The sequence below is a fragment of the Meriones unguiculatus genome, chromosome 7 (assembly GCF_030254825.1).
Source record: "Meriones unguiculatus strain TT.TT164.6M chromosome 7, Bangor_MerUng_6.1, whole genome shotgun sequence".
NCBI classification, from domain to species: domain Eukaryota; kingdom Metazoa; phylum Chordata; class Mammalia; order Rodentia; family Muridae; genus Meriones; species Meriones unguiculatus.
The window spans coordinates 43,055,909-43,069,468 of NC_083355.1; the positions used below are offsets into that span (position 1 = coordinate 43,055,909).

Here is a 13,560-nt window from a genome sequence, read left to right on the forward strand (position 1 = left end):
GGTGTGTGTGTGCACCGTCTGCCCGTGAGAGCATGTGCACATGTGTGTACGTAGGTGTGCTCAGGCCTGGGTGTGTATCTTCACTCCCGGGCCCCCAGGGCACGTGTTTCCTAAGTCCTTACCGCTTCCTTCGGTGGGAGCGAGTGCACACACATTGCCTTATGGGAGCGACCCACTCTGCCTGGTGAGGAACGCAGGTCTCAGTTTTACCATCTTTCTTCACGTAATCTCATCGTCCTCCTGAGTCGTCTCAACCTAAGTTCAGGCTTGATATCCCTTTGGCCTCACATTCAGTCCCCTCCCATAACCAAAGGGGTCAGAGGGAAGGGGAGGAGGACCTCCCCTATCAGTGGACTTGGGGAGGAGCACGGGAGGTGATGAGGGAGCATAGAGTGCGAGTGGGAAGGGATGAGGGAGGGGGCTATAGCTGAGATACAAAGTGAATAAACTGTAATTAATAAAAAATTAATTAATTAAAAAATACAACTCCTGGGACTATAGATATGTGTCACTATGGCTGGCATATGCATTATTTTTAAAATTAAATCAATTTAGTCAGTAGCTCAATAATTGTATATTATTATCTAATTAATAAATTATCCAGTGAAAATTCTAAAAAGAAAAAGTGTTAAAATCAATGTTAAGCTAAATAAATGTTGAATATAAACATTTTTCCTTTTCTTTTAAAAAATATTTATTTTTAATTGTGTGTGTGTGTCTATGTATGTGTCTGTGTGTGTGTGCACATGAGTGTAAGTGTATGCGGAAGCCAAAGGCTTTGGATCCCCCAAACCTAGAATTCCATACATGCAGTTGTGAGCTGCCAGATGTGGTGCTGGGAGTCCAATTCTGGAAGAGCAGCAGAATGTGTTTGTAGCTGCTGAGCCATCTCTCCAGCCTCACAAGGAACTTTTTAAAACATAGACATTTTTTGTGGTTATTTGAACACTGTTTTTTATTCATTATTTTTCATTATAAAACATACGCCCTTAAAAAGCCATATAGAAGGAGAAGAGGGAGGGAGGGTCGGAGTGGAAGGGGATGAGGGAGGGGGGCTACAGCAGGGATACAAAGTGAGTAAACCGTAATTAATAAAAAATTAAATAAAATTTAAAAACCAGATAGAGCCATCTATGTGTTTATTATAGTTCTGAATAACCAAGGAAGAGGTGGAAAGAAATAATTAAAAAATTAACCCTTTCTAATCTGAAGTGTTTTGGTCTCAGAGAATTCACAGATACTTTGGCTGAGGAGTGAAACAGGAAAGTGGCAGTTAGGAAGTTAAAATCCAGCCATACATATGTCCTTAATCCCATCACTCAGGAGGCAGAGGCAGGCAAGTCTCCATGAGTTCAAGGACAACCTGGTCTACAAAGGGAGTCCAGGACAGCCAGGGCTCTATTACAGAAAAAAAAAAAAAAAAAAAAAATCAAAACAACCCTGTCTTGACAAACTGAACAAACAAAACAAAACAAGAGGGGGAGAGTGGAACCCAGTGTCTGTGTTCCCTCTAAAAAAAACTGCTGCATTTCCGTTAAATGCAAGCTGCCAGCCAGCACAATGAAGGCTTCATCGCCTGTGCTTGTGTCCTGTTTGTATCCTAGGCCAGACAAAACGCTTTCCGAGCCCGGAGGGAGCTTCTTCTGGAAGCCCTCTTTCAAAAGTGGGACAACGATGGCTCAGGCTTTCTGGATCTGAACGAAGTTGACGAGCTCTTGTACACGTATAAGGAAGGCATGGAAAAGGAATCCATGAAGAAAGGTAAAACATTAGCGCGTTCCTATTTAAGGTGTGCTAACAACCTGGCTTTCAGTTTCTCGATACTATGCCGTGTACACACAGTAAGAACAAGCATTCGGTAGAGGCTGCGGGGCGGGGGGTGATTCATTTGGTCCAGTTCTTCTATGCAAGCGTAGGCGCGGGATTTGGATTCCCAGCACCTGCGTAGCGATCTGGCGCTGGTGAAGCAGAGCCACGGGGAATCCCTGAACGTGTGGGTCAGCCAGTGAGCTCCGGATTCAGCGAGAGACCCTGTCTCAGAAATGAGATGGGGAGCAACTGAGGAAGACACCCAGTCCACATGCACACACATGCTGACATGCGCAGTGCACACACTGGTAAAAACATGTCTATCACACACACACACACCGGCTGTCCTAAATGCATCAGATACCTTTCGAGACTTGCTAGTATATTCAATTTTTTTTTCTTTCTCTCAATCCTTGGTTGAGTTTACAGCCTCGTGCATGATGAACACTCTGAGCTATATCTCTCTATCCCTGTTTTTACTTTTTAAATTTTATTTATTTATTTTTTAACAGAGTTTCATTAGGCCTTCCAGGCCGGCTTTAAACTGGCTCTGCCATCTAGGCCAACTTAAACATTCAATTCTCCTATCTGGGCCCACTGAGTGTCTGAAATTACAGGCCTGTACCACCAGACCCAGAGCTGTTAAGTGGGAAATAGCGAGGAGACTGGAGAGCATGTGATGAGCAGGAACCCATGGGTGTTCAAGAGTGGAGCATGATGCAGAGCGTTTCCCCTCAGACCCTGAGCCAGGCAGAGTCTTGTCTGTGAACTGATTGCCTTCACTCTGGCTGGGTCCAAAGCTTCTCTTCAGTGTGCTCATTTTTTATTCTCTTTAATGATTCTTTTCTCTTTTTTTTCTTATATCTTTACTTTCTCTAACTGATATAAAACTTTTATTTTTTTTTCTAGAAAACTAGGACATTAGGAACCACTAAGAAATTCTTCAAGCTGGGTGTGTTTGCACACGTCTGTAATCCCAGCACTCAGGAGGCAGAGGCAGGCAGATCTCTGTGAGTTTGAGGCCAGCCTGATCTTCAAAGCAAGTCCAGGACAGCCAGAGCTACACAGAGAAACCCTGTCTCAAAAAAGCAATTCTTCAGTCTTTTTTTTTTTTTTTTTTTTTTTACTATTACTATGACCTTAATACATTTGAGAATTGCAAGCTTGTTTGTAGTATGTTCTTCGCAAAGGCTTGTGATTGGATGCAGATTCCCCATCTTTGGCAGTGTCAGAACACATGACCGATGTCCTGTTCTTATCGAATCCTGTTAGAAATCCTATGATAATAACGTTGATCAGTTGATTAAAATGATACCTGATCTAGTCCAGTAGGTAATATCCTTGCATTGCAGGCGCGGAGCACTGAGTCTGATTCTCCGAACTTCATAAACCAGGTGTTATGGGACACATCAGTAGAACACTTGCCTATATATGGAGTTCAAGGCTAATCCGGGATATGTGAGACCTTCTCTCAAAATTTTTTTTTCTGCCGGCCCTTCTACTTTAAAGTTAGTTTTTTTGTGTGTATGAATAATAAGTATTCTGTGGATGTACTTTGTAACATAAAAGTATTTCTCTTTTGCCAAATGTTTCGTTGGGTTAAATTCCAATATTATCATTATTTGTCTTAATGTTCATAATGTCCCAGATTTAGTCCTTCCTGTCCGGCTTTCATGTCCCCTCATCTTCACATCGTAGTATGAAAATGCTCTGACCCACAGCAAGTCTGAAAGAATTCTGCAGCGAGGCGCCTGCCTCCCCACCAGTGATGCTTTCCCAGGGCTCCCTGCCATCACTCGTTCGCTCCCCATCTTCCTGCCTGTCTCTGTTATTTTTGAGACATCCTGCAGCAGACTGCACACTTCTCCCTGAATACACAGACGTGTGTATCATTACCTTGAGTTCAATAATTAGTGACTTTTTTTTTCTCTTGATGCAAACTTTCCACAAAATTGGTTGTGCAAAATGGGCCGGGTTTTGACGAATCCCTGAGCAGTGCAGCTCACGCTGCTGTGGAGAAACATAGCACAAAGCTCCTCATGTCCTGTCCCCCTGCAGCCCCGCAGCACAGTTCCCACGGCAGCCACTGAGGGTTTTTCACCGTAATTTTTCTTGTCTAGACCTCATAAAAACGGGATCATACAATATATACTCCTTAAAGCAAGGCTTCTTTCACTTGGCATTTTTTTTTTCTTGAGATTCTTGAATACTATGGATTTCTGAGCCACTAGACAAATGGGTATTTTCATTTTTCAAAGAAATCTTGGGCAGTTTTCTCTGCCATTTTAATGTTTCCATCATTCTTTGAGAACTTCTTTGCTTTCTGATGAGATCCTGTGGGTTCATCTCACACTTCACCTATTTACGTCCTGGAATAATCAGCTTCCTAGGGCACCTCGGTGTCTGAAAGGTATTTACTTCTTAATTTATTTTCATTTTATGTACACGGGTGTTTGACTGCATGTGTGTCTGTGTGAGAGTGTCGGATCCCCTGGAACGGGAGTTACAGGAGAGAAAGGAATGAAAAGCAAAGAACTTGAGTTGCTCTGTGGGTGCTGGGAACTGAACCCGGGTCCTCTCGAAGGGCAGCCAGGCCTTCACTGCTGAGCCATCTCTCCAGCCCTGAAAGGTAGGATTTAGAAGCCAAAATTTGAATTATATGTGTGCTCAAGCCAAAGCTCTGCTCTTGGCTTCCTCGGGAGACAGAGGTAGAGAAGGTGCGTGTGTCGGCATGGACACACGCATGTTTATGTGAACATAAAACACATGTCTACATATCTTTGTCTACTGATATTAGAACTCATGAGTTCGCACTGATACCTCCATGTCCAATTCAGAACAACGGAACCCATTCTTATTTTCTCCCATCTCTATAGGTCCTTTCCTCTCGCCACATCAAGCCCATGGACGACGTATTTAGCATGTGTCTTGGGCTCTAATGCTCCGTGCACGCAGGGCCCTTCTTCACACAGACGCCCTCCTCAGCCCGTCCAGCTCCCTGTGCGGGGCTGACTGCTCCCTGAAGTCTTGCAAAGCAGATTTCTCATATTGGACTTCCCTTCGAGAAATATCCTCTTTGTCTTGCGTAGCTCGTGACTCCTTAGACCAGGCTGTCAGTCCATTTGGGTGCCCTCTTCAGTCTATTCGGTATCCAAAATCCAAACGGATCTCTGCCATCCAAACCCGGCCTATCTCCCCGCAGAGCCACCCTCTTTACCCACACGGACCAAAGTTGCTCTTCCACTATTTTCACACTGCTCAGGCTCTGATAACGCACGCCAAGTTGTTCCCAAAGAACGCCCTTCTTAGCACATATAAGCACGGATGCATGAATCGCTGCACCACTTTGGCTTTTCGTGACTGAAAGCAGATGCTTCTCTTGTTCTGCTCAGTGGTATGGCTTTAGGACAGCACCGCTCAAGGAGAGAAAGGAATGGAACAGAGGAAGACGAGCTCATGAAGCACCTTTTTGTTCGTTTGTTTTTGTTTTGTTTCTTGAGACAGGGTGTATTCCTGGCTGCCCTAGAACTAAGTAGACCAGGCTGGCTTTGAACCCACAAAGATCTTCCTGCCTTTCTTTTACATTCTGGGATTAAAGGTATGTGCTACCATACCTAGCTTCGTGAAGCACTTTTAGTCTGTTTAGAGTGAGACACCTAGGATGCTTTCGGTTCAAATCATGGAAGACACAACTGGAAACAGAAAAGAAAGGAGCCTACTCTCTCACATTGCATCCACATTTAGAGGTTCAAATTATGACATTAGGAGCTGTCCAGTTCTTCCTCTTCTCTTGCTTTCAGCCTGGCCCTTTCTCTTCTCTGTTTTGGCCCTGTTGTCACACAAGCCTTTCCTGTATGGTGAGCAGGTTCTGGCCCACAATGTCTCAGAGTCCTTCAAATCAACAGGAATAAAATGGAAACTATCCTCCACCTGATCACTCAAGTCTGAATTCAGGCTCATGTCTCCTGGTGCATCTACATCAAGTGTTTTGACATTTATTGTACATGTAAAAGTCATAGGGTGGCTGGGTGGTGGTGGTGGCGCACACCTTTGATCTAAAAATGCCTGAAACGCATATTGCCAGGAGACAAATGATGTTATACTTACACAGTGAACACTGCAACTTAGATAAAATGCGTCAAAGCTGCAGGAACAGCATGATGAACATGGCAGTGTAATGTTAAATGAAAAAGCAAGTCCTAGGGCTGTAGAGACAGTTCAGGAGTAAAGAGTCCTTGCTGCTCGTGCTGAGAACCTGAGTCCAGTCCCCAGCTTCTTCTTCAGGTGGCTTACGACTGCCTGTACTCCAGTTCTGAGGGGTCCAGCATTCTCTGTTTATCTCCATGGGGGAGGGGCAAGCACACATAATCATGAAGGCTCACGTGCGTGTAAATAAATACAAAATTATCTTTATTTTTTTTTAAGCAAGGGGATGGAGAGATGGCTCAGAAGTTAAGAGCAGTAGCTGCCCTTCCAGAGGACCCCAGTTTTTTATTCCTCCTATGCACGTATCAGCTCACAACCATCTGTAACTCCAGTTCTGTGGGATCAGATGCCCTCTTCAGGCCTCCAAGGGGACCAGGCACACACAGGATACACAGACATGCATGCAGGCAAAACACCCGTAAAGAATAAAAAATAAATTAATTAAATTTTAAGATAAAAGAAACGTTTTAAAAGCAAGCCCAAGCAAACTACATGTGGTCTGATAATCTTTGTGTAATATTTGCAAACAGGTAAAACTATGTAATGCTTGGAAATATTTATGGGCAACACAGTTGCTTTAGATGACTGTTACAGTGTGGGGGAAAAGAAAAAAACAACAACAACAAATTTCGGGTAAGAGATGTGTTGAGAGAGAGAGGATAGAACAGAGCACAAGAGGATCAGAAAGGTAAGTTAATGATAACGTTCCAGTTTGAGAGTAGATTCATCATTGTACAAAAGAAAAATGAAAGAGGGCCTGGAGAGATGGCTCAGAGGTTCAAATCCCCGCAGCCATATGGCAGCTCACGGCCGTCTGTAACTCCAGTTCTGTGGGATCTGATGCCCTCTTCAGGCCTCCAAGGGCACCAGGCACACGTATGACACACAGACATGCATGCAGGCAAATACTCATACACATAAAATAATATTTTTAACTTAAAAAACTTTTAAAGGAAAATGGAAGAGAAGATCTGGAGCATACTTTGGTGGTAGGGTGTCTGGCATGTGTGAGACTCTGGTTTTAGTCCTGAATACCATAAAAAATGGAATGAAAAAGTGTGGATGTATGCAGGCCATGGTCAGGAGCTATGAGCAGAAAGAACTGCCCTTCTTTGCTGGTGCCCACAGCAGGGATGTTTCAAAACCAGGCACGATTCAAAGAAGAGCTTGAACCAGGGGATTGCACAACGCAAGCTGTGTGGGTTGCTTTGGTCTAGCCTTCGGAGATAAATGAGATTGCCCCAGTATTAGCCCGGGCTGCCTTCAAAAACTCATCATTTCTCTGCTTGAGCCTTCTGAGTCCTGGAATTATAGGCCTGAGTATGGGGCGGGGGGGGGGGGGGGGGTCGTGTGTGTGTGTGTGTGTGTGTGTGTGTGTGTGTGTGTGTGGGTTTTAGTCCTGAACCCAGGGTTCTGTGAATGCTAAGTGCATTACCACTGAGTCATAGCCCCAGCCCGGCAAGTTGTGTGAGGTTATGAAAGCAGGAGTGGAAATGAGTATGAGTGGTCACAGCAGACAGTGCCTCAAGCAACAGGATAGGCTGCGGAAGACAGGCAGTCAGAAAGAGTCCCAGTAGACCCCACAATTTCACCTGGCTGAGAGGCAGAATTAAGACAAAAACCTGGCCAGCAGAGAAGTCATACTGATTGAGTGTAGGATGTCAGTCAGCGTGCTCAGAAATGCCTTTAAAATACTCGCTTTCACACTGAACACATGTTAAGGGCTTTGGCTTGATGTAAGAGGAAAATGAAAACATTTCCTATAGATTAATGAACATTTAGTCTCTTCTCTGCTTCTTACTTATGTCTTTTAGCTAAGTTGCACATCCAGTTTCCAAAGCAACAATCTGACCATGAAGTAAAATTGTCTTCAAAGCAGTTTCAGAATTACATAGAATTGGTTGTATCTGAACTCAGGGGCAATGAAGACCAAGTTCTGGAAAATGTTGTGGAATTCCTGATGTGTTCTTTAAACAGGACCCACACTGAGGGTCTAAGGAATTGTGCAAGACGGAAATGGCTACATCATATCCAGCGTGCTGCCCAGACAAGTGGAGTGTCCCTGGAGCCCGTGTATTTTGAGACCTTTAGGGCCCTCACCCAGGTATGCATTCAGAAGTAACATAAGGGAAAACTTTTTCTCACACTATGTGGTGTTCAATGGCTATGTAGGAGGAACACACAAAATTTGCTTGAAAAAAAAAATCACTGGATGCTGAGGGGAAAAAATATCACTGAGTGATGCTACGGGTGACTTGTTTATTATAAGATGTTATAATTGACTCAAAGGTGAACAAGGAGCCAGGGATGAAGCTCAGCTGATAGAATGCCTGGCATGGTTGGGGCACGGGGCTTGGCCCAGCTCCTCACTAACCAGGTGTGAGGGACACATCCTGCAAGCTCAGGTCTCAGAAGGTAGAGCCAAGAAGATCCGAATTTAAACGTCATCCTTGGCTGTACACTGAAGTTGAGGCCAGGCTGGGCTACATAAAGTCCTGTCTGTAAGCATAGATACAGCAAGCTAAGTGAGATAAAGCTGGTGACTGGAGCATGCTAGAAGGATGTAGAAATGATGTAGAAATGATGTCCCAGAATTGCATTTGTTCTGAGGGTCCCATACAGCAAGACCAGGTGATGGAATGATAATGAAAAATGCCAGTGAGGAAATACGCAATCATACATGCTGCGTTTTCTTTGCGTGCTGCTTGGGGAACAATTTAGCCATCAGAGAAGAAATTTTCAACTGTTTAAATTTCATTTTTGTTATTGAGGGACATGCCAGGGCGCATGTGTAAGGCGTTAGGTGCATGTGTTAGGGACATGTGTAAGGTGTTAGGGACAACTTGTGGGGGCTCTCTCTTCTACCAAGCAGGTTTCACACTGGTTCAGCCACCCTCTCAGACCAGCCAAGACTGCACAGCGAGACCTTGTCTTAAGAAAGAGAAAAAGAAGAAAAGAAAAAGAAACACAAATGACCAACAATATTTAAGTTTCCACATTCTTAGCCACTGGAGAAACACAAATTAAAACCAGTTTCAGATTCCATCTCATCCTAGTTAAAATGGCCACAAAAGCTGACAAGGACGTGGGGAAAGAAGAAGCCTTATCTAGTGCCGATGAGTTCAGCCATGATGAGTTCAGAACTCAGATGGATGTTCTTTAAAAAGCTAAAATTAGAACTACCACGTGGCTCAGCTGTACCAAAGAACCAAAGAACTCTGTATGCTATCACAGAGACACTTTTCCATCTGCATTCATTGCTACATTTTTTTACAATAGCAAAGAAATAGAAGCAGCCTAGATGGCCAACAATAGGATAATGGATAATTAAAATGTGGCACAGATACATAATGGAATTTGCTCAGCTGTAAAGAAAAATGAAATTATAAAGTTTGCAGGAAAATGGAGTACTCTGGAAATATTAAGTGAGGTGACCCAGGCTCAGAAAGACAAGAATCACGTTCTCTCTTCTATGCACATCCTCCCCTTTAATATGTAAATAAGGAGACCGCATTAGTCAAGGTCTTATAGGGAAACAGCACTGATAGGTTTTATATATTCAGTGGGGTGGCACACACCTTTAATCCCAGCGTTCAGGAGGCAGACACGGGAGGATCTTTGTGAGTCTGAGGTCTTCCTGGTCCATATAACCAGCTCCAAGACATTCAGGACTACATAGAAAGAACCTGTCTCAAAAGAGGGAGGAGAGTATTAGAATGGCATACAGGCTGTGGTCCAGCTGGTCCGACAACGGCTGTCTTCTAAGGGAAGGTCCAAGAACCCGGTATCCCTTCAGTACATGACTGGATGTCTCAGCTGGTCTTCAGTGTATGCCAGAATCCTGAAGAAGTAGGCTCCAATACCAATGAGGGAAGGGATTCCCAGTGAGAGTGAGGGCAAGCAGGCAAAGAATGCTTTCTTCTTCCGTGTCCTTTCTATAGGCTGCAACCAGAATGTGTGGCCAAGATTTAAGCTAGATCTTCCCACCGCAAAGATCCAGATTGGGGGGGAGGTCCTCCCACCCCAACTAATTCAATCAAGAAAAGTCTCTCGCAGATGAACCTGGCTTAGGCTGTTGTTAACTTCACGTGTAGTCAAGTTGACAACCCAGAAGAGCCACCAAAGGGCAGAAGGATGAGTGTAGGCTATGAAGCTGGATAAGACAAGGACAGAACAAGAGGTGTTGGGGAGAAGGGAATGAAAAAGGTCACATGCGACACAAAAGCAGAAAGAGGGCTATTGGGGTGGGGAACACGGGAGAGAAATGAATGGGGGAACTGGAGAAAAGGAGAGGCAACAAAAATTTTGTCTGATGAATGCCGCAGTGACACCTAATCTCTGTATGCTAATTTGAAAACAAAATGTCTGCATTCCCAGTCTTCAAAAGACTCTTTCCTGAAGTGTCCCTGATCTAATCCAAACTGCTAAGAATTCCTTGAGGCTGTAAAAATGTCTCATCGGTTAAGCACACTTGTTGCGCTTGAGAGGACCCAGCTTCCATGCCCCGCGTCTTTCTGCTGCAGCCCTCTCAAATCAGTGCTTCTTACCGAAGTCTCACCCTGAACCGTGACTGTGGTTCCAAAGGGTCCACAAACCTTTGCATGTGATTAGAGTTAAGAGATCTGGGTTTAGATTGGGTTGTGTTTGTTTTCAGGAAAGCAAGTCAGCTACGTATAAGACCTCCATTTTACCGACTAAACGGTTTGAAGGGCAACACAGTATCAGCCCGTTTCCCACTGCTCAGGATTGCTAATCTCTACATCATTCACTCAGTGGAATTATTGGTGCTAGATTCCCAGATGGGCTAGCAAAGGGGTTAGAGGATTTCTGTAGCTGTTGACAAATACAAATACGTGGTCATAAATACTCTGCCACAGGATGCCGAGGCCCACGGAAATAAGAAGATCAGTGCCCACATTTCCCTCTTAGAGGAAAACCAGCTCCTGCCTGCCAGAGGGGGTGTCCTTCTGAGGAACGTAGCTTGCACCCTCGATGATGCTCCGTACGTTCTGAACAAAGCACTCTACAGGGACATGCAAGGAATCAGGTAGGAACCTGCAGAAGAGCTGGTTTCTCCCTACTGTTTTAAAGGCAGGAGCTCACGTGCTTCTGGCTGGCCTCCGACTCGCTGTGTCGTCAAGGCTAGCATTGAACTTCTGATCCTCCTGCCTCTACCCCCCTGGATTACACATCTGTGCCACCATACATGACTCTGGCTGCACCTTTCTAAAACAGTATTTCCCATTCTGAAGTAAACTGGCAAATGCCCCTAGTGAGGTGCTCAAGAGAGAACTTCGTCTCTAAGTCACCAGTGCTCCCAGAGTGGGACCTGATGGATTTCCTTTCCTAAATGTTTTTTGCCGTTATTGTATTTTAATTAATTAATTAATTGATTGATTCTGTGTGGGTGTTTTGTTGGCATGCCTGGTGGCCAGAGAGCATCAGAGCCCCTGGAACTGGAGTTATAGTCAGTTGTGAGTCATCATGTGGGCCCTGGGGATTGAACCCAGGTCCTCTTCGAGAGAAGCAGTGCTCTTAACCAATGAGCCATCTCTCCAGACCCATAATTCCAAATGGTTTTACCAGATCATTTCTAGAACTCACTCTGGAAATTATTCACCACCTAGAAGCTCAGCTCTACAATGTTGGCTTTAAGATCCTGCCTTGGCATCCCTGAAACAATGCACTCAACCTGGGGTTAACTCTTTCTTTCCCAAGTTGTTTTGTGTCAGGATATTTTTTCACAGCAACAAACATGATATATTTTTACACACATATTTCCTGTTAAGATCTATTGTTGTCACTTATTTCTGTTTCTCTTTTGTGTTACTGGAGCTAGCCCTAAGATTTCAATTTTTCCAAATCAGAACTTCCAAATTGGTGATATTGCCTCATCCACCTCTCATATATATAGTACTTAGAATCGAGGAAGGCTATGATTTTGCTTTCTCTGTGGCTTAGTCTGTGGCTTTTCCCTATCCTTGTATCCCTTTCCAACAGCTTTACAGTAGTGGACGAAGGCAAGCCAATCCATGTCCCCCAAGTTCAACACCACGGGAACATCTTCTTCTGGAACCAGTCCCGAAGTAAGAGCGAGCAAAACGGGTCGTTCCTGGCTCTGCCGCTTCAGGACGCCTACATGAGGATCTTTGGGGTCCTGGCAGTTGACACTCTTCGAGATCCACAGGAAGTAAACATCTTCCTGCCTCATGAGATCAGTTTCTATCAGGTGAGCTAGAAGCTGACAGGAGCAGTGGCTAATAGCTTGTCTGTATGTCTCCCAAGTCAAACCTGGAAGCAGAGAAGAGTAAGGGACAGTGTATGCAGACAGAGTCATCATGCTTGCTCTGTTTCCTGTGTGTATCAGCCTCCTGGCGCGTTTTTGTTTTGTTTTGTTTTGTTTGTTTGTTTTTACCATCTGTGCAAAGATTGATACACACCCACGCCTGAACCTCCCTGGAATATTACTCAAATACGTCTCAGCCCTAAGCATAGGAATAGAAACTGATGCTTTGTAACAGAACTAATGGCCCAACCAATCACTGAGGGGCCGGCAGAAGGCTACTCTTAACTGCAACAAGCTCTTAACTGTCACAAGCTAGAGTAACGGGGAAGAGAGTCTTAATTAACGAGGTAGATAGGGCTGGTCTGTGGGGGCTATCTTGATTGGTAATTGATGTAGGAAGAGCCAGCCTGTTAGGCAGCACCCTCTAAGGCGGAGGCTGCTGGGCAGTGTAAGAGGGGAGGAAGCTGGCTGAGCAGAGCAGCAGCAAGCAAAGAGCCACAAGTTTATTCTCTACTCTTGTCTGCAGGTGGTGCTTTAGCCACTGTAAGCTCCTGCCTTGACTTCCCTGCAACATGGTGTTAATTCTTTCTTCCCTAAGTGGTTTTTGTGTCGGGATTTTTTTTTCACAGCAACAAAAATTACATATATACATATATTTAATTAAAAATGCTCCCTGTCAATTCCTTTGTCCTTTGCACACAGAATACTAAACATGCTATGCTTGGGTATGCTATGCATACCCAAAGCTCTTGATTTTAGCGTTATAAATCTTGGGGGAAAATGAAGAAGCCCAAATATTTCCTGAGAATTCGTATTTTCAAATTAGATCGTGAAAATGACAGGCGTGTCTCAGGCTGTGAAACAGCTAGGACGTTTTGACCTGATTCTGTGGTTAGAAACGTCGATGGAGATGGCTCTTCAGCCTGTGGAGCGTGGTCTGCAGACCCAGTCAGGCGCTCGCCTTGCCGATGTTATCTGTCCCTCTAAGCCCTCGTTCTTCATGTGCGTTGCCGTTGTTCTGTGCTTTCTCTTTACCTTGTGGCCGGATAGCGAAGGAAAGCGCTACATTCTTTTTCTGAACATCTTTTCAGGAAGATTCATTCTTGTGTCTAATATGAGACAAAGGAAGCAAACGGTAGGGCATGGGGTTGTCAGTAAATTAACTGCTTATAGTCTTATTAGTGAACACGTTCAAATGATGATAAATTAGGTCTCTTGTCCTGGAAATTAAATATCCCTGGGTTACCCTTAGATGGCTT

At 44.4% G+C, this 13,560-nt stretch overlaps 1 protein-coding gene across 1 annotated transcript in view; it reads left to right on the forward strand.

Annotated features, from left to right (window-relative positions):
* Efcab5 (EF-hand calcium binding domain 5) overlaps positions 1-13,560 on the forward strand; it is a 121,125-nt gene that overhangs the window by 87,866 nt on the left and 19,699 nt on the right. Inside the window, exons 16-19 of the mRNA XM_060388319.1 lie at positions 1,605-1,761; positions 7,830-8,119; positions 10,893-11,062; positions 12,016-12,244. Coding sequence (XP_060244302.1) covers positions 1,605-1,761; positions 7,830-8,119; positions 10,893-11,062; positions 12,016-12,244 — 846 coding nt within the window. The remainder of the gene's footprint in view (positions 1-1,604; positions 1,762-7,829; positions 8,120-10,892; positions 11,063-12,015; positions 12,245-13,560) is intronic.